Consider the following 22,608-nt stretch of genomic DNA (forward strand, 5'->3'; position numbering starts at 1 on the left):
CGAACTGTATTAAGTGTGCGAATGGATTCGTTTTCTTGGTTAAATAAGTCTGTTGTTAACTTGGCCATTTAAATTCTACGCCAAAGGACGACATCGACATACAACAACAATAAAGACTATCAAAAGCAAAAAGACAGAATATCTTGCAACACTGTCAAGCAGTAACTATCAACAATATATTCCTTATGACTTGCAGCTCCAGTTGAATGGCTGGAGCCATATTGCGCTCTGAACGCAGTCACGAATCAACAAATCTTCACCTCATGCTTGTATATAGCCATTTGCTCATGCGAGCTAGATATCTAACAATCGTACTATCAAAAGCTTCATATTCAAACCGTCAACCTAAGGCAACAAAAGCGTAGCGTTATGTACCTATTAATTCTCAGAAGAATAAATATAAAGAAAAAAGGGTCCAATAGAGGACAAAAGAAGATTGCCAGTTTTAACCACTCTCTACTTGCTAGCTATCACCGATTCCTTAGATGACATAAAACAATCCCTATGACAGGCGCATCCTTTTCCGATTAAACGTAATTACACTGTTTTTGCCATACAAGTTACTAATAGTACGTTTTGACCCGCGTATCGAGCCGGGACTCTTTAAGATCCACATATTCGTAGCATGATTAGTGGCCCATCTTTTACATATTCAACGCAAGAGGGCAAGTATCTCTAAACACATTTGAGATCAGCCATTTCTGAATGCGCACAAAAGCACCTCCTCAAGCATTATTAGCACAAGTAAAATGACTGAGCAAACACATCTTACGTAATGAAAGTACTATCCAACAAAGGTCTTGAGCCAGTCATCAACTGGATAGAATGGTAAACACCGTTAGGAACGTTAACATGATTCCAACCTTAGTCTATATATATATATATATATATATATATATACACAGCGCAAGCTCAAAATGCGTTACTTACCTTTAATGTGCGCCCTATAACCAAATCATAAAAGGGGCATTTATTAGAATTCCGGTCTTTCTCTATCGGCCTATTTATGTTTCAACCTGGGTTCATCTATTCACATACATATTTGCATATACAAGCTTTACAAGGGAAGCTGGTAAGAATGTGCGTTGAACCAGGCCCTAGAAGCATACAGACAATAAACGTCAGGAATATAAACCCTATAAAAGATGTTCCTGTCACGTTCGCTGGCCCAAGTCATTCAACTGTTGTATTATATCAAATGCTAAACTGAAAACGCACACACTTGCCTCGTACGCATACGATATAAAAGAATCATTGAAACTGTATCAAGCTAAACCATAGAGTTGGCAGTGGGTAGCTGCTCGATGATTATTATTGCGGTTTCGTCAAGCTTCAAGTGATCCTAGTGACCGTAAATTCGACCACTGGAATCCCAAAATGCAGAAATCACACTGGCGATCTCGCCTATACCTAAAATTATACGCAAGCCTCAAAGGCATAAGGCGTTTAAGTTTCCTATACTCTCTACATATATGGCACGTAAATTAGCGCTTTTTTTTATATTTTCCTTCAAACATTGTCTCTAAATGAATACATTTCAACGCAATTTTTCACATTTATTATAAGTATCATATCTGACAGTCATATTTTTTCGATATAACCGACCACAGTTTTAATTCGAAACCTGAACCGCTCGAAAAATCGTTTCAAATGTTCCCGCTACAATTACACGGACGCTTTTTAGATAACACGTGTAAACGGGTTGACGTTGCCATGAGATGTTGAACTTTCGCTCCATACATAGTAATTCAACGAATTCAAATATGGGCTGTTCAACAGTTTATCCGCTTATTTTATAACCTACTTGTAGTTTCGAGGAGTTGACTTGTTATCGGTTGTATAAACTTGTTGTATTCTATCGGACGTGTGATTATCCTCTGAAGAGTTCAGTCGTCTGCTATTGCCCAGCCGGTTACAAAACTTGCAGATAATTTTTTTTAGTGAAGCCGTCGCCCTTCTAGAAAAAGTATGGTGACACGACATATACGGCTGGACAATACGCTCAGAATGAGAACTTTGGACGAAAATGTGCTACTACTTATGACAGGCACATTTTCTAGATTGTAACAAAGTCAATAGCTATTTCTGTAGTTGATTTCTACATAGAAGGTAAAATGTCCGTCGGAGCAAAAGTTACTGCTTCATTCCTGAAAGTGGTGACTTGCAAGCAACACCCGCCAAATTCTCTTGTTTCATTGCGTTCGGGACGCATATGTCTGATCTGTATGACATATGATGTGTACCTGAATTCTTCCGATGCTCACTCATAGCGAGTTCTTTCACTAGCGCCTTGATCGAAACAGAAATCGCCTTTTAAAATAACAACTATTAACTTAAGTTTGCAGTATTCGTTCTCTATTCTAGGTATTCAGAATTTGCTATTGCGCTCTACTGCTTTTTGCTTCATTTACAATCCGTATACACTGTCGACTTGGGATGAGCCAGCAAGTTTGTAGATACGGCGAAAATTAATTTAGCGCGTCGAATTTCGACAATAACTGATCCTCGCTTAAGTTCTAGAAACGACGCCCTGTTATTCGCCATGACGAGTTTTGTTGCTTTGTTGTTTCGTTCAGTACCAGCAGTAGCGTAGGTCGTCTGCTAGTTTTGGTAAACAAGCAAGGCTTGGCCCAATTTAGGTGGTATATCCTATCCTATTAACAACAGCGGCTTCTCGCGCGATAACTTGAATAACCAAATAAAAAAAAAAAAAACAAAATCAAGAACAGCCCTCGAAAAATACCACTGCCGTTACAACCAAGATGTTAACTTATAAATTCAAATCGAATCTATTTAAGCTGACGAGTCTATATGGCTGGGATAATTCCTAGGTTATCACACTAATGCTGTGAACTAAGGATTGTTGCTTTAATTTACTGTCATACCCAGAGTGTTGGGTTTAAGCGGATGCCAAAATTTCGTGCTAACAATATCTATCATATTTTTATAGTATTTCAGCTACATAGCAAGTTTCTTTTACGATAAAAACATACGTGAAAAGTTAACAACTACGGTCTGATTTCAGAGGTTATAACATCGATTATCAAAGCTAGCACTGTTCAAATCCGTTTTTCGCCCGAAATGATTGCCTTAGAATATGCAGGTACCAAGAGTACGTAAATATCAGCTGTGGCGATCGAACTTTTCTCTATCGGCCGGTAACGAACGACTCAATACTCAAAAGTACCCACAAATTGTATAAAGCGAGATAGAGTAATCAGGTTAACTATATTAGTAATTCACCTAATTCAGCAAACAGCCTCAATTAAGGAAGTAGGCTTATTTATGTTAAATTATCTACAGTGTTCTACTTAAAGCCAGCTTCTAAAATAACGCATCAAAAAAGCGCTAAGTACGGATGAAACCGTATTTAGAGTTTAATTATATTACGTTTATATTCTTAAATAAAAGATCTGGCATCTTTTCAATATAAAACAGAAATGAGCACAACGAGGGAGCTGTATGGAACTGTACTGTCTCCACTCAGATAATCAGTGCACAATATTCATGAGTGTTCGTTTTAAAAGCCCAATTGCCCATTGCTGACAACACTGATACTTCCTCACAAAACGCGGTAAATATCTGCAAATATTTAAAACACCAATACCACCATACTGTGATGTAGGTTTACCCCAACGTCAGTGCTTATCAGTATTTTTAAATAATCCTAGAGTTGCTGACTTTTGTGCCCGAAGTTTTTTTTTATTAAGCAACGAATAAGCTGATAGCCATTGTGAGCAACGGTAGTACGTTGTCAAATGCTGCCAATGAATTGATTTAAACTGGTCTTATTATACCACAAACTAGCCTCTCGACAAATTCGAAATCTTGCCGCGTACAGAATTAGTAAGTTGCAGGCTTTTGACATGGGTTCATATGGCACTTTTCGCCTATTGCAACGACACTTGTTCCGATTACACAAATAAGATAGCAACGCCAAGTACATCAGCGTTACAGCGCATGCACTAGTGGTGGAATTATGAGTTTTTGTTGTGTTATCATTCATTGCTTTTACAACGAAAACGCGAGTAGAATCTATTCTTGTGTTAGAAACACGAAGCAATAGCACATTATAATTTCGAACTGGTATACGAAATATGATTTTTTAACTGAAACCAACAGCACTTAAACCACCTCTTCTAAAGAGATCGCGTCAACTGCCAATTAGTACTTATATGTCACATGGCGACAACATCAATCTGCAAAAGGGCCGCTGTTCAATAGTGATAATAATAATACAATTAAGTTTTATTCAAATACGGTACTTTTCTAAACAACAGAGATTGATAAGCTTGCCATTTAACCCCCACCTCGTTACGCGTATGCGCACGTCTGTTGTAAAACGGCGAAAAAATGTAATTTGCAATGCTAGCTGTCTGGTGAAGTCGGGCACAGCGAAGCCCGGCAGGAAATCGTTGGCAAACCTCATAAATTCAAATACAGGCCTATGTGGTGGGCAGATTATCGAAACAACGTTTGAACGTCGTTGTATATTGACGTTACTCGATATTAGCATATTGGTTCCATATGTAGTAATTCTTAATGAATCGGACTCGTACCTAAACATATACTCGACTGAAGACAAAAACTCATACAACTAGCTAATAGACAGATTATCACACTTCGATGAGTTGAATGATGAATACCAAACGTTTTGGCAGTTGAGTAATAGGCAAATGGGTGGAGCCGGTTTGGAGCATACCATATTGCCTATTTAAGGTCTGAAAGAAAGCGAAACAAAATCAGGAAATAGATTGCGCCATCTCAGTCAATTCGGCCTTCCAGTTCGGTTGACGTGTTGGAATTGAAGTCTTCAAGTCTTATAACCATAACAGTAGCTACCTAAGATAATGTATAGCCTCAAATGAAAGATAAGACCGAAAAAATTAAAACTTTAATTAGCGAACTTCAAATAACCGATCCAGTCGAACGCTTTGACTTCCCCATCGGTACGGCTATTCTCACATTGCGCTACACCCGTTATTCACATAGTAATTAGCGAAGTTTGTCAATTTGGTAATTATCTTGGCGTCCTTTAAGGCGGTGCTTACTTCGAACCATAAATAATTTCTATATATTTAAACACGGAGAGAACTATGAGATAAATAGTTACATATACTAATTTTTACGTTTCAGATGAAACCACCATCAGATAACGATACTGGTTTATTTGAAAAGCAAAAAAAAAAACCGTGGCCTAAGATGATAGTATTGCTACACACAGACAACTTAGGATATCTCAGTTACACTGCTCGTATTGAGCGAAAAGTCTGTTTTTTTTTAAATTACAAGAAAATTTAATTATCCATAAGGGATCGAACGGTCGTGAGGTGACCAACAAAGCAATATAGGCTAGAGCATTTGGCAGATACGACACATAAGATAGTTCGTCCTGACTAACTCATTGTTTCAGAACCATTTAATACAATATCCGCACGGACATATATACGTTGAGAGACGCTTATTTGTTGTAGCTTGTTCTTTAAACGGGGACCGCACTTTGGGGATCCGAGAGTCGACCGGTCCTAAATCGTGCCGCTGTCACCAACAGAAGACCCGACATCGTTTGACTTATCCTAGCGACGTCTTCCTTTTGAACAGGTATGGTTATTAATATAATAACCGCCATCAATTTCGTATTGGACACCCTACAGCCAACATAGCAATTGCAGCCTTTTCGTCAATTCGACTGCCCCTGAAGGTCTCTCGGTCCCCCGTCATACACGTTTCGTTTAGCTTCTAGGAACAATTTGAAAGCTGTCTCCGACTAGGCCTATTTAGAGTCTTGCTAGTCGGCTATGCTTATACCAATAATAATAATAATAATAGTATTTTCTAACCTAATCCTGTTCAACGCATCCACATGCTTTTCTAATCACTGTACAATAATGCTAATAAGTTACTGTCGTGCAAACAATAAAATGCTGTCCACGGCACAAAATAATCAAGGTCGTTTGTCCCTTTCAGCCCCTCCCCTGCCCCCAACCAGCAAAAAATTTAAGCAAGTCTACTATGTTCTAAGGTTATACTTCAAGACATAGTAATGATATGTTTGCCTCTTAACTTACGAATCTCTTATGACGCTCAATCAACTTACAGTTTTACATAAATCTGACGCAAATATTTACTGAATTTCGTCTGTTAATTTCGCATAATTTAAAAATTGAAAAAACTAGGCTAATGATATTATTCCAAACAACTTAATATACATGAATAAATTATATGCGGCACGGTGATACAACTCTGGACTATACCCTGGTCATCTCATTGTCATTGCCTTCGTGTATTATTTAAGAGGTAACCATACTCCCAATTGCTGGACTGTAGCTAGCTAAGCAGTCCGAGAATTATTCCGAGTCGGGTCAATACATAATACAAATAAGTCAGGTTGACTTTTGATCCGCTTTATGTATACATATATGTATAATGGTATAAAATCGTTGAACTTATGAACAAGTTTCAGCCAGCGGCCACCACGTGCTTAGTTAAAGACGTTTGGCGAGCCACACGTGCAGTTTGCCCAGAGATACCGACGATCTACGGCGCTAGTAATGGAATCTTACGTATAGTCTATATATAACAAAGGTACTGCATCTATTCATCCATACCATACTTCCGTTCAAAACAAGCACTTTACTGTACGCACTTACTGATGTAGGTAAAACAGTAAGATAATAGCAAGATATAAAAAAAAAAAATGAAAACATTTTCTACGAACATATTAAAAATAAATCCTTTCAACAATTTGCCATAGCTGAATTGTTATTGGAGACGGTTTGATGGTCGCATCATTTGACCCTGCATTCCATGGTATGAGTAAAAGCGACGTACCAATCTATCGTAATATCAACTGTGTGGATTCTAATACGTATCACCGCATATGCATGGCAATAGATCTCTTTGTTTTTATAAATGTCTATCGAGATCCTCTTGAGATATAAGTAAATCTATCACCGTTATGTTGTTTTGTTATCAGCAATGAGATATCTCCCTAAAGGACGACTGTCACTGTAATAAGTCACGACACAAAACGGTCATCTGCTGCTCTCCTCCAATGTACGGCATCTGCCTGCATTTGTGATCGAACCAAGCGGGAAATGTATCTGAATAACACGATTGACTCTGAGACAATCATCATCAAGTTACTCCCCCCTGTTTCTGGGAAAGGTTTTTCAGGTATTTCTTTGCCCTCTTGCTAACCCTATAAATCTCGTCATCCGGCGTCCTCTGTCAAACGCCGCAAGACGTCAATCCTTGCCGACTGCTACTCCATCCGTGGACTCAGTATGCACTGAATTTCTAATACAATTTTTGGCATTAAAAAAAACTAAAATATTAAAAAAAAACAAAAAGTACGCGTTATTGCCGTTGTCTTACATGGTACCCGTGTGACGACAGATAGAAGAATTTGTGATTAACTGAAAAATCAGCATTTCACAGTAGATGGCTAACAAACAGTTTTGGCCGAACATATGGACCAATCATGCTACTAAAGGTAAATATGTCATCGAACCATACCTCTACAAAACTTTCCCCAATGATACATTTTGCACAATATCATTTAGATATTTGACCTCAACTTTACGTACCGGGACGATTTCCTTTCAAATGTTACGGTACATTTGTTTTAAAAGAGCACACAAATCAAAATCAATATAAAAAGGATTTCCGTGCACCTTCAATATACGTATCTGTAGATATAATGAAACACTTATGATAAGGTTAGTACATTAAATGAGAAACCCATGTGTATGCACCGATCATGGTCCAAGGGTGAGATCTGAATAAATGATATTGTGCAGGCGGTAAAAAGGCAAAATAAATTTTTCTAGCGCTTATAATCGCCAAAGACTGAATTCATCTTAGTTACCCTTTGCATTGGCTAAGCACCTGGCTGTGGGACTTACTGGGTTTCAAGAAGGGTAGGTCAGACGCTACAAACTTCGTCTATCTCATTAAATCAATACATGATTGACAAGTGCCCATATACAAACAAGAAGGGGTGCAATACATTAACAATAGCGAAACCATGCTGTGACCACCACAGTAAGCCTTCCTTCAGCTTTTCAGTTTTTTTTTTCGGCGACACTGTATTAAAGAATATCAAGTTAATCACAAGTGCTTGAATTATTATTCTATGATGGATGAATGTTTATGATTGCCTGTAAATTAACAAGTTGACGAAGGTCCTTCTTACTTCTCGTTTCAACGTACCCCTGTGTGAGGTCATAATCAAAAGCACGTATACAGATATAGCTAATCGTAATGGAATTTATTGAGCTCTAGGTGTGCAGCAATATAAGGTCGAGCGGAAACAATGCAAGCATCCACTCTCTACATTAGCAAACTCATGAAAACATCCTCAGTCGACACCTATTGTAGTGTACAATCGTTTACAAAATGTTTATAGATGTGGCGCGCCGTCATTATCTAGAACATTGTACCTCGTATAAACGATTAATTAACTTCATGAGTAAGTTTAATCATCGTGCTTTTTGGATTCTCGCCCTGACACGTCGTTACACGTTTCCAAGCCAACGTCGGTACTCACTTAAACGCTTGTGGAATAATATAGCTACTCACGTTCGTTTTGCACGACGGTGTCCAAAGCAACAATTTGATTAAGAGTTCACATTTATTTATAGGTACGCGTACGAGGTATCATCTTGATGTTACATCGAAATGTGAACAGTCTATCGATACTACCCTGGTACGTACAAAACCGAACAATAAGAATTGTTTCGCCCACCCCCTGGATCGCCACTGACTTTAAACGACCCCATCAAATGGCGTCTCACGTATTTTTTAAAGTTCGACTTATTTTGCGTTCATGAATAACAACGCAAAATTAACGCGTACGTGAAATGTCTTCTAGGATATATAATATTTAATTATGACATTCTATCGTTTCGAATGTGGTGAAGACGACGCCCAGAATGGCATCGTAATAGACAAACGTAGTAGCTAGTGTGAGTCCCAAGAATGTAATTGAAAAGGAGCGAAAATCAAGATTACACATTATAGCCAATAAATAAGGTAGTCAAAGACATTGAAGTTTCTTAATTGGGTTACCTAGGAACGCCTAATAATTTGCTAGGTTTGGAGAAAAAACTCCATCGCTCCCTTACTGAATCAGTATTTTAAGGTAGACGAGAAACTTAACCACTTACTAAAAGTAGACAAATAATTTGCTAGTTCCCAGTTGTAGTGTGTATTTTTGTACCTGTCTGTTCGCATTCTCTCTGCGACTTTTGGTCACGTTTATCTGTATTGATTTAACGTCTCTGGTGGCATTTTTAAGTTACTCGACCCTCAAACGAATCAAATATTCATAATGTTATCCAAGAAATGTGCTTTCAGCAGTTGAATGATCGAGGACTCTCAGGACTCTGCACCTGCGACCACTTGTCACATAATGACATTTAATCTGGCCTTTATTGCTTATTCTATTTAAAATTGAAGAAACGCTATCGCATAAGCAGATTGCAAACAGTCAACACAGAGGGCGCATCGTTCAGCGTGTGCAGTTAGATATCGCCGCATGTAAAACGTGCCGATCATCCGTCGATTTATGACTTCTTTTCACGCAATTTTTGTAGCTATTTAAATTGTTCTGTTCAGGCTACTTAAAAAAACTAGACCCTATTTCAGCAGAGGTACCGATTTACAAGTCGTATGCAACATGCGCAAACTGACTTGCACCTCTTCGCGCTATTCCGTGATAATATGAGATTTCTACGTTTCGACTTAAGCTTATCTACTAAAAAATTGATCTGTTTAGTAAGTAATGGATCCGATAAAAGCTAAATATGATTAGTATATACAAGTGCGTAAACTATTACTTCACGGTGTCAATGTGCAGATAAAATATCAACTTTCTGTCAGATATATGTTAAAATTCAGCGAAAAATAATTCTTATTCACTCCAGAGAAACTGTTTACATGAAAGCCAATAAGACATCACAAGAAGAGTTAGTATGCGAACTATTCCGTTACGTAGAGAAGGTTCTCTATAATGATGTACTTTAAGCGTAGACCAACTGTGTTGGTCACTTGTAAGAAACTAGGTATACGCTAAATCTGACACAGGTACGGGCCTACGCCAAAAATGCACATAGTTGAAAAATAAAAACCTAAACATTACGTTTATCAGGACAAATCTTTTTTTCCACTGACGATTTACCATACTGTATTTGATTGATTGCGCTAAGGACGTCTCAAAAGCAGACACTCCGGACTCAGCGAATACCAATGGTCCAAATTGTACCTACCTTCAAAAAGCTGCCGTCAAATGTCGAACGTCCAAAATCAATAATCTCACAGGCGTACTCACGTTGAGGTACCTATTTCAAAACAATTTGGTGCATACCATAAACATTACCAATCAAAATACTATTTAAAAAAAAAGTTAATTAATATAAATAGCTTTTCATAGCTTATGCGCGTTTTGTTTGAACCACAGGGCGCTCGTCAAAATCACTTCATCTTGCAATGGTATTCTAGACAAAGGCGGCGACAACAATAATAATACGAGTAGCATTGCACAAACAGGCAAACATTTTGTTATAGATTGCATTTGTTATTTGCATACTTCCTCTTAGCTACCATGGACATCCGACTTAATTTCAAAACAAACCTTCCTTTTTTTTTTCTCTAGTTAACATTTTTAGTTATTATCTCTATGCTAAAAAGCCCTCGGAGTCACCGATTCCTGGGCATAGCATCATAAATTCTTAAATCATAAATATTTAGTAGCTTGACTGGAGAGTCTAACCGGATTTATTTAGAATTTTGTTAACAGATCTAAGAAACAGCATGGTAACCATACAAGCAGCTACTAACCTAAATAACAATATCCGATTTTGCTTAGTGCTCTATACTTCCTTCAGTCCTTATTTCCGTGATTATTTGTAGTCGGTGATAATGCTTGCCAACACTGAGATTTGAACCACCGTTGCAGCATGCTCATGAGTTACGGCAACGCAGTCATAGATGCGGATCAGCCATCCAGGCTTTTCACATTGTTCACATGAAATTATGCATGACCAGACCTAAGGGTGACAAACCTGAGTGACATGCGGTTTCACGAGCTGCTATTTTGTTATCAGCTATCTGTATATGCATTAATCTATTGTTGAGTAAAAACGTTGTGCGAAACAAGGCTCCTTCCCTCGGACAGAACACACTTCTCATCGCATGTCTTCTAACAAACGAAGATTACTAAATCTCTTAACGTTTGGATATATCTGCCATTTTAATAAACCGTACTTTCATTTCATGCAAGACCTGAGAATGAAATCTCCATGGCCTGTCTTCACAACTAACAAAAGTTATATTCGCGTAGAAAATAACATAATTTTAGACGATTGTGAGAAGTCTGATGCACGAGACGCGGAGCAGGATAACACGAAAAGACATTTCGATTAAAATCATTTTGAAATAAAAAAGCTCAAATATTAGAATTCGATGGCCCTTTTCAAGTAAAAATAACCGACACTAGTTTTTAGGTCTCTTGCTACTAATCACTTGTCGTAAGTTACTAGCTACTAGAGAAAGGAACACTTATATAGCCAGCTTGTAACATTTAACTAGGCCAAACAGCAAATCGTTCCTGTGAATTTCGAACCCAGATTTACCGAAAGTTAGAGGGGAAATTACTTGTTCCTTTAATAAATGCCGGATGACGGCAATAGATCCAACGGTAGTTTGTTATTTCTATTTTGAGTAAAAGCTTAGTGAAAAAAAACTTAGTAGAGTTAATCACGGAACCTTACAGATTTCGTGATTAACTCTAGATGATGTATCTTAAATGCGACCGATGGCCTTCGCTTATTATAATTCGAATAATCTAAACAAAGGCTCAGTCCAACGATGTGTAACCTACACAAAGGCTCTGACGTCTGCCTTAGGGACACAGTAAACCCAGCTACACTAATTACGCACCAACGGATATAATATATAGCGTATATGAGTTTGAATAAATCATGATCAAGGTTGCCATTCATTACCAACAGGAGTACCGGCGTTCCTTGATGAATGTCCATTAATAGCTTCGAATAAGCGAAATTTATAAAAATAAATAACGTAATACACAATTTAGAGACGATATTGCGCTTGTATAGCAATAGCTTTAAGTCAAGTTAGTACAAAGTACACTATTATGTTAAGAAACACCGAGCAACTCTTTGGTCTTTGGCCTGTTTGCACATGTATGTATATATGTAAGCCATAATAGCGTTTTGTATAGCAAGGGAAACATTTAGCGGAAAGATGACGGGGTTGTGGAAAGGGCCGCAGAAAAGCTCGTTGCGCTGTTTTGAATAATATAACATCTTAGATGTAGCTAGAACTGTTACATGGTATCAGCCGCTAGGAGTTGGTTAAATGCTACCTAAAAGTATAAAAATTAGTGGTCTCTAGAAACCCCGGAAATAGTCGATCAGTGGCAGCTTTAGATAGAATTAAGTGGTTCAGGAGGGGCAGCGGGAACAACCTATGGTCAATCATCCATCAGCCGATCACTAACCTAAGCAACAACTGTAACGACAACCTAAACGACGTCAATAGCATTTGTGCGCACTTTGTTTTCATGCTTGCTAACCCAATGGCTGCTCATTTCACTGTGGTTACTGCCTGTCTACCGCGAGCCTGATTGATTGATTGATTGGTCGATGTTGGTTCGCCATTTAAACGCGATTCATTCCCGTTGCAGCCAAGCTGTGTGACTCATATCTCTCGGGCTTCTCATACGTTCTACACCCTCTCGTCTTTTCTACTGTGACTCAGAGCCACTCGACGTGCGGATACTCACGCAGAGCTACACACTGCACGCAGCGGCAGCGGCAGCAGCAGTAGTATGAAACAATCAGAGATAGCAACAGTGACATCAGCGATGTATTCCAAAAATTGGCGTTGCCACAGCCACCTGCGGCAGCCAGACAGGCAAACACACAAACACACATGCACATCGCCTTAGACGGGCCGTACCGCAATTCAGTGCACGTTGTTCGATGAGTAAGAAGCCATCCACATTGTAAACACTTAAGACAGAGCCATAAAAAGATGCTGGGTACAGCCCATGCTGTAACATCTTTCCCTAACGGTAGATGCCACAATGCAGTTTCTACTTAGAAAATATCTTTTTTATTAAGCATCGTATCGATGTGTAGCATATCACAGCAGCCTGACCTTGATCGATTCGATAATTATCAGTACTGCTGATGTTACTGGCCGGTCGAGTTTACACAAAAAGCAGGACAAAAGATTCGACGAAATAAAGTCTATTCCATTACCATTATAATAATTTGAAGTACAGAAATATCGATAGGAACAACCAACAACTCCAACCTGTTAACAGCAGCACCAGATATGAGTGGTCAGCTTAGGAAAACACAAACCTTAAAATCTTGTCAACTAGAATATCTCGATTCTGGACTCTGTGGTTAATTCAAGCTTTCACTAGATTTCGTAATGATGACAGCTGATCGCCTGCCTATCTATCAAAAAGGAGTAAGCGGCAGTTTAGGAATCGGCAGTGATGACACACTGGTGTCTAACGTTTCTGGAACATCGGACTGCACTTTAGCCATTATGCAGTAGCAATAGCGGCAATAAAAGAGATACGGATGGCGGCGGGGCACAGAAACCTAGTGAAAAGGAAGTCAATACATTCTCGAGAATACCACGCACACGCGCGCACACAAAACACATAGATACAGGCAGCACAAGACACAGGATACCAGCTTGTTCGCTGCAACAGCGGTTCCCTGCGATTAGGGAAGAGCTGCTCTTATTACTTAGCTAACAGCAATATCATACGCAGAGGATATACTGTGTGGCGATTCAGTTTATCCCTTTGGGTTACTCAGTAGTATTTCCCCCGCTTAGACCTCTTTAGGCGAACGATGTTACAGCTTGCCAGTTGTTCTTTTTATTACTATATTGTTACTCTCACGTCGCTACCTTAACTATTACGTCACACCTTTGTTCCGTCCCGTTTTTCAGCCTGTTATACTATGTGGTGACAGAAAAATGCGAGAATAGTACACAAGCGCGTATCCGGCTTTACCAAACATGTTCATGGTCTCAGAGGAGCTCCACCGTTTTCAGCTGAATTACAGACTTCGCTACTCTGTCTTACACTTCGCATAAGCCAGTATGACCAGTTTCAGGCTTATAGCTCCTGATTTTGATACAAACGGCAGACAGCCATTCAGTAGGTATTCCCTTAGTCCTCATAGGGTTCTGCACAGAAGACACGCTACCGAAATCAGCACGTTTGACAAACAACTGCCACTCGCTCAACATACACAACTGAAGAACGCCGCTACGCAATTAGCAAATCTAGGTTCAAAGTCGGCCGGCCGACGAACTTTCACGACATAAGACTGATACAAAATATTGTGCGTTGTGTTTACCTTTTTATGATGTTTGTATGACGTTTCGGCTGCACAGAGAAGGCAATGGTATACCCACGTAGTAGAAGTTCAAATATACATTAATGGATATCAATGGACAGATAAATGGAGAGAGGATAACAAAGGGATGATTATGTATTTCGCTTACGCCATTTACTTACCGAGTCGTAGCTCACCAAAGTTTCCACAGCCAATCTTCTTGCCCACTTTGAAGTTGGGTCCGACCATGAGTACGCTCTGGGAACCGTTTGAGCCCCCGGTTGATGTGCGGGTCTGTGGGACAACATTACTTTGTTTACTGCGGGCAGTCGAGCCTCCACCGCCGGCACCAGCAGGCATCGATCGCTTGCCATCTTCTTTGTTGGTATCGTCCTTCTGCATTTTGTCGCCGTAGTTGCCGTGATGGTCGCCACTCACACCTCAAGAAACACTTCACCAGACTGGCGAACAGCAACAAGAACAGGCGACCTGTCTCTCGTCTAAGGAGTCTGCGGTGGCGGCACTTCTCAAAAATTTACCACGATCACGACGACCCTGACGTCATTGACGAAATGTATTTCTTTGTTGTCTTCGTCTTTTGATACTGCGTCGGGGTGAAATATTCCTCTCCCTTGGGACGACTCGGCGGAGGCCAAACGCACGATTGCACGAACCTATTAATCAATGTCCCGTTTCAGGAGAACGATTGCTCCCGCACTCGAGAACCAAGAGAACATCAACCACTTCACCGTTCCTTTTTCTCTCCTTCTCCTCCTTCTTCACCACCTGCTTTTTTCTTCTTATCCAGTTGTCCTACTCTTGAGCGACACGAGGAACGGTATCACTACTATAGCTATTATTATTATGTCTATAAACTAGTAGGATCACTGCGTTACTTTTGCAACAATGACCATTTGCAGGACAAAACACACAAAGACACGATGATCGACACGTGAAGATCCCCCCCCCAGACAACTAAGCGCTGCCGACCGGCGGCGGCGGCGGCAGCAGCAGTAGCAGCAGAGGTACCTCCAGCTCCACTGATTTCTACCGTAGCGCCAGTTGGCTGGTGCCAATTATCGTTAACAGTTGCAGCTGTAGACGCTGCCGTTGCCGTTGTTATATCGTTAGTGGTAGATGAATCGGTGGGGGTATCACACTTTCGCACGGAACACGATCACCTAATGTCTACTACCGCCTTAGCTGCTATCGTCGAGCGGGGACAAACGCGCAACAAACAGCAGCAAACGGCAGCACCAGTGGCAGTACCCGTTGCTGCTGTACTTGTTGTTGTTGTTGATTACTATTACGATAATACGACGACGACAACAAAGGCGGTGGCGGCGGCAGCAGCAGCAGCAGCTGCATTAGCAATAGCAGTGTAGATAACGACGGAACCGTTGACCGAACGGACAAACCAAACAGGCGACAATAATCTCTATCGCCACTGCCGCAAATTGCCACTAGCAGCAACAACAAAAGCACGATCGCCGCCAAATATTACTAGCAGCGGCACTATTGCAGCCAATGCGATCAGCTGAGAGCGAGTGGACAGACGAACGGCGATATAGTGCGCCGTCTGTTTGTCTCTTGCTTCTTTCCTTGCTTTGTCTACCTCTCGGCGTGTTTGTATGCGCTTGCCCGCGTGGTAGCAGGCGCGACCGGACCTGGCAGCAGGACAGTACAGGTCAGGTCAGGCCGGGCCGGGTCGGCACCGCAACCAAAGAGAACGTCGTCGTCAACGGCGACGGCGACAATGATGACAACGACGACGGCTATGCGGGACAACGCCGAAGCAACAACAAAAGCGGCTGTAGCAGGGGCGGCAACTAGAATGCACAGGACCGCCGCCGCCGCCGCAGCAGCAGCGGCTGCTGCTGTTGATGATGATGATGATGATGATGATGAGAAATCGCAGCAGCAGAAAGAGAGATGACGACTGCAAGGAGAGACACTGTCCAAGCAGCGCCGGTTGGTGTCTTCTGACCGCCTATCTACTAATGCCTTCTATTACCACGACTGCCAACATGCGACACTGGTGCGACAACTATACAGCACCGATGGTCACAGACGAACGACGACAACCACCACAACAACAACAACAACAACAACGTTGCAGACAATGCTGATGCCGCTGTTGCTGTTGGCGATGATGATTTTGTTACCACCGCAACCGCTGATTTGCTCGTATCTGCTGCCTTTTCCCACCGCCGACTGACTACTACCGGTACGACTCCTTTATTCACGTAACACCAGACGCACTCACGCACTGCACTCACGAGTACATAGAAGAGAAGAGGTCGGTGATCGCGATACTGGCCGAATGTCGCGTAGCGTGTAAAACGGTCGACGGCGTAGTACTAGGAATTGAATGGTGGGTGAGTGTGTGTTTGTATAATGAGAGCCAGAACGTTCCGCAGCAGAAAGTAACAACAACAACAACAGCAATAAACAACAACAAGAACAACAACGACGGCGATCACGACGACGACGACGACGACGACGACGACGACGACGACGACGACGACGACGACAACAACAACAGCAACAACAACAGCAGCAGCAGCAGCAACAACAACGCTGGGTCGTTCGTTTGATTTGACGACGCCGAACTCGTCTGCTGGCTGACACCGTTGATATATTTTATCGACGTTAACAATTATAAGTGGCAACAGTAATAAGTTGTTCGAATTGCTGCTATTGTTGTTGATAATTACAATGTAGCTTTCTTCGTTCCTGTTGCTAAAAGTGTTGTTGATGTTGTAATTTTTGGTGTAGCTACTCCAGCTCCTCTATGAACACGCACACACATACGCGCCGACCACTCTCATCAGACTACTCTTTTGTCTAAAAGCACCGGGCTTTTTATCGTCAGGTGATTGCGGATACAACCAGCGTCGGGACGTGTTCTGGCCAAGAAGGACCGTACCTCGGAGCACTATTACTAACGTGGATATGCTTGCAGGGTACGGAGATTTGTTGGCTGGTTTTTAGGTACTGGAAAGAGAGACGTTTCGGTGAAAATGGGCATACATAGACTGATTGACAATAGTATCAGCTTTTGTAACGTTGAGTCTAGTTCACCGACTGCGTACGGGGGGCACCTACTGGGGGCTAACCGACCTGCTATGATTGTGGATAGCTCTAGTTGGGTAGGACAGCCCCGGGTGCGCCTCAAACAACTGAGAAGCCACCCAGCCGCAAACGACTGATCTGTCTGCAAGTCCCTCGGTCGCTTCGTTGCTTGATCAGTCGGTCAAACAGAGAACTCGCAAGTTGTTTAGTAGTTCATTAGCGACAAGCAGTTGATGTAACAGCACAGCTGCTTGTGCGTCAGCATAAGCGGTGGGACTAACCAAGGGAATGCCACTGTGTCTGCCGAAGGTGCCAGTAATTGTTGTACGCCGACGGCTGCAGCAACAGAAACGCCAATACAAGCGGCGTCAAGAGCAGCAGCAACACAAGTCACAACAGCAATCGCAGCCTGCCGGGCCATCGGTGGCCTCTCAAAGGCCTGAGCGACCACCACCTGCGTTTCTTCTAGCGTTGTCCTATTGCTCCAACACAATAGAATCTTTGCCGCTGCTGCCACGACCACGAGAAGCAACACCGACAAAAACAGCAACAACGTTAATAGCACTTTTTTCACATGAATACACACCTCTCTCAGGAAAAAGACAACCTCGAAATTGTGCAGTTACTTCGTTTCTTTCTGAGATGCTTGGAACAGCGGAGCTAGAATATAGACGTAAGATAATAATGCTTCCGTTTCGTTTAATTCAACATTCCTGTTTTGGGATCTTTGTCCGATCTTGAGCTCCCTGTTAGGTCTTTGTTCGTATTCCTTTCTATATAACTTTTGCATCCATGCACACAAACATGAATTCACATTATACCGGCGACGCTCCACTGGCGAATGAACGAAATAATTGTACGTGCGTGTGTGGCTATATCCTCGTAGAAGGGGTCGCATAGGACGTGAACGCGCCGAACGGTAAAAAACTGTACACCGTGAACAACAATGCTGCTTCTCAATCGTAGCCGTAATCCTCACGTACTTGATTGGTACACAAAGACAGCGGTTTGCTGACGAACGTAATGTACCAAGTCAGCCTTTTTGTCTGCGTTCGGATCTGTTTGCCGGTCTGCGCGTACAGGTATCTTGACCTGGGGGGGGGGGGGGGTCTCTTGACTTCTCTGTTCGTTCGTCCCTCCGACCGTCCTTCCGTCTCAGAATATAAGGGTGCTCACGCCACCCAGGGATACATCTGCCACCGCCATAAAACCGCAACCAAAATGATTGCCATTACGTTTTGGAACAAACTACCGCCTCGCTATGAGGTGCTAGACACGGTACATGTGTCCTCGTAGTGGTTGTACAGTTATTAAATACTGTATCTGTAGAAATCGAAGTAGTTTTTGGCTGTTGTGTATAACTGACCACCCTCTAAAAGAGAGGACAGCATTGATCATCGATGCCGAACGATACTTGAACGGTGACACTCACACCGCTGGAAATAACATTAACATTAAGTTGGGTCGAAACAGGAGATCGACAGAATTAGGCTGGGCTGGTAACAAATCAATATGCTATTGAGTAACTATTCGCCTTTTCATATATGTACTTATAATTAACGCTGAAGCTTTGTTTTTTTTTTGTCCATCTACTCGTAGATATCCGTCTGCGTGAGTCGGCAATTGTTCCTCTTCTTAATAATATTTGCTAGGTAGGTAGCTACAGAAAAATGCATCCTTGTTATTTCTTTGGGGCCGTTTCCTATTGTTTCTCCACTCGTTCTTTCATCACTTCACCTGCAGTTTTACCCCGTCGATAATTGTGATAGCATCTACAAACTGGACTTCCTGACAGGTCCCAGTAAGACAGGTCAAATCAAAACAGGGCAACAACTGCAGAACAGATCGACCGGTCGACAGAAGCGTAACTGACGGCTTCCAGGACACTTTGCTTTAATAGTCAGTACTCTTCTTGGTTGTCTTGTATCTGGACTGAATCTGTCAACGACAACCCAGCGATGGATGTCGTTGTTTTTCAATAGCCGCTTTATAAAAGTGTCTGTGGGTCGTTTCCAATGGTATTCTTGACCCTGATGGAAGACCAAGAGAGTCCAAGCCTGTATCCTCCTACCAGAAGAACCGATCGACCAGAGTAGGGCCACGGATTCACTTAGGCTAGAAATTGCAAAAAGCTAGCCAGTCTGCCAGCCTGCCGTAGTGCTTCCTTATTGTCCCGCGTGTTCGTATATGCGTCTGGTTGATTTTTTTCGTCGACTTCGTACCACTTCTTACCGTCGTCTCCACTTCAGATAGTTGTTGAAGTTAGCGGCAGTAGCATCAGCATGAGTACAGATCACCGTTATTGCCACTTCCTCTCGTAGCGACGACAGCGGCTCAAAGTGAGGACAGTGCCTCTCTGCCTGTTCGTATACGTGTGCGGGTCAACGTGTTTGAATGTGATTTTGTCGTCAATCGAGTACAACAACAGCAGCAGCAGCAGCAGCAGCACCACCACCACCACCGCCACCCCTATCCATCTAGTAGCAATTGCAATAGTATCAGCAACACCATCATACAGATATCTACGGTCATCCACCAGCGAACAGTTCTACCACGACGACGACGACGACGACGACGACGACGACGACGACGACGACGACGACGATGACGACGACGACGACGACGACGACGACCGTCTTCACGAACATCACATCACCATCGCAACCATCCACCCAGCAGCGGGACTAGTCGCAGCAGTTATAGAGCTACCATCGCCACTATACAAAGCAGCAGCATCAGCAGCAGCAACAGCACCAGCGGCACCACTCAGAGGTAACCAGCAGTCAGTCAGCCAACCAGTGGGCGACGACAGGCCGATAGCAGGACAACACCACAGAAAGACCCACACACACTTCGACACCACTATTACAGATAGCACCACTGGTACTATGCACGATGTAAACGGTGACTGTGTCTGGTGTTGCCGACGACACCGTGCTGCCGCACCGCGACACGAGCGGGTGAGCAGGCAGGCGGACGGTAGAGCCTACCCACTCCGGGCGGTGGCGGCAGCGGGATTTAGCTACACATTCATCGACCAGTCAACTACAGTCAGCACCAATACCCAATAGCCGCTACGATAGGCCGCGCTGCGCCGCGACGCACAGCAGTACCGGGCATTGCTTGCAGAGTGCAGACACGCACACACACAAGTAGATACAGAGGCGAGCCAGCGATGTCGACGACGACGGCTTCCGTCTGTCAGTCCGAGCGTTTGTCTGACAACTTCCGACCAAAAGATCACCCTAAACCCACACACGAGCTAATACATCGGGCGACACAAAATTAGACAGCAGACAGAGAGAGAAAACCCATCCACCCGCACAAATCATCTCAACGCTTCTAGAGTTGTTGTTCTTTCTCTTTCGCAAGAGATTTTGCCATCTTTTTACTCCAGATACGAGTGGTACAAAATCCGTACGTCAGTAAAAAAGAAGACGAAAAAGGGAGAGAAAATAGCGGCGGAAACGACGACAACAGCAGCAGCAGCAGCAGCAGCAGCAGCAACAACAACAACAACAGCATGAAACGATAAAAAGAAGCTATCGATAAATGTGGATTGTGATTATAAAACAATAATGATTTTTGGCTAGCCCTAACCTACTGGGCCATCCGTCAACCGAAAAAGACCAAACCAAACATTCAATGGCAAAAAAACGTAATACTTTAGGTACTTTGTCATTACATTTTATTTTATTATTATGACTATATATTGTTGATTGCCCGATCTCTAAGGGATCGAAGGATGACAACAAAAACTCCAAGTGTCTATTTAGCTTTCAAAAGATTCACCCCTACTAAGAATATGTTATTAATAATGGCAACAGCTATACAAAGTCAAACCGATATGTCTCGATTCTGGTAATTCCGTAAACATAAAAAAAGCCATTTTTTGTTCTATTCGAAAGCAAACGATTATTTTTAGCATGCAAAATATCGTTCATAGTTGTATCCTTCTTCAAATAAATGACGCTATGCACATCTAGAACCCTTTGGAAAGAGTTGCAACTGGGCATTTTTTGACATCATATGTAGAACCTAATAAAACAATAATTATTATTTTTAGTTTATAATGCATCGGTATTTTTCAGGGCAACAACAAAGAAATAAATAAATAATCTCAAGTGATAACAAATACTATAATTGACACAATTTCACATTCTTTTAGTCATATACGGGCAGAAGATCTTGATCAACAAAGAGAGTAGCGTGGGCTCGCGCTAACACCTCATTGTATCTACTAATTCATTGCCAATCACCTCTCCGAGCTTTGGCTTGAAGTAATATTAGGAACTTCCAAAAAAAAAAGCACCAGGCAACTGGCTACAGGGTTAAATAAACGAGAATCTTATAGCACCGGACACATATCTTATAGACACTAACGTCTGGTCAACGCAATGCATTATGACCTCGTTTAAAAAGGCTGTGCCGAGTTTAGGTTAATTATAGTTTGTTTTATTCATCTTTCTCCTTGTCACCTTTTTCTAGACACAATTAATGATTTCTAAGAAAAGGCCGATATAGAGGGTAAAGAGAGGAGCAGATACCGAATGGTTGAGCAGAGCCACTAGGGTTCTATAATGACAATCTATGTTTACTGTTGAAATTTTTCCGCAACAAAAAAGCTCAATGTCGATTTAGCTCCTTTTTCAGTCATGATAAACCCCTCGAAATTAGTGATTTTTAACAATTAATTTTCAACTCATCTACTTTTACTTGACACATTTATCGATATTGTTGTCTAAAAACTGAATCTGTAAAAATTAGATCGAAATTCGAATCAAACTGATAGTAAAAAAACGGATAGTTTTTCTATATGAAAACTGTTTAAGGTAAAAAAAAAACGAATGTTCCTTTTATATTTCGTGTGTCCCACCATAGCGCAGTAATAACGAGTTTGTCAACTGGTCGAAAGTATACAGAAATGCTTTAGACGTCAAACTGGCCATGGACACGTCTTATATTTTGATGAACGATTGCGAGAAATTACTTGAAGATTTTGCATTCATTATTTACCTACGGATGTGGGCCAGCCAAATGTATAGTTACCGTGTTATTACCGTGTTACTAAAAGCTTTTGTATAAAAATGTAAACGTGGATCCCATTCAAATAATTTCTTTTCAGACTTTCATCAGT

The 22,608-nt window shown here is 41.7% G+C and overlaps 1 protein-coding gene and 1 long non-coding RNA gene across 2 annotated transcripts in view; both read right to left on the reverse strand.

The window, feature by feature from the left end:
* gish (casein kinase I gish) overlaps window positions 1-21,603 on the reverse strand; it is a 38,594-nt gene extending 16,991 nt beyond the window's left edge. The window contains exon 1 of the mRNA XM_022853032.2: window positions 14,579-21,603. Within this exon, the coding sequence (XP_022708767.1) occupies window positions 14,579-14,798 (220 nt within the window). The 5' untranslated portion in view covers window positions 14,799-21,603. The remainder of the gene's footprint in view (window positions 1-14,578) is intronic.
* LOC111271959 (uncharacterized) lies at window positions 1,543-12,636 on the reverse strand. Its single transcript, XR_002687245.2, has 4 exons — window positions 12,009-12,636; window positions 10,843-11,012; window positions 10,272-10,343; window positions 1,543-4,721 (listed from the first exon to the last, which is right to left on the reverse strand). It is a non-coding gene; the product is annotated as an uncharacterized LOC111271959 (long non-coding RNA).
* Window positions 21,604-22,608: the final 1,005 nt, after the last annotated feature.

The sequence above is a fragment of the Varroa jacobsoni genome, unplaced genomic scaffold (genome assembly GCF_002532875.2).
Source record: "Varroa jacobsoni isolate VJ856 unplaced genomic scaffold, vjacob_1.0 contig01310, whole genome shotgun sequence".
Lineage (NCBI taxonomy): Eukaryota > Metazoa > Arthropoda > Arachnida > Mesostigmata > Varroidae > Varroa > Varroa jacobsoni.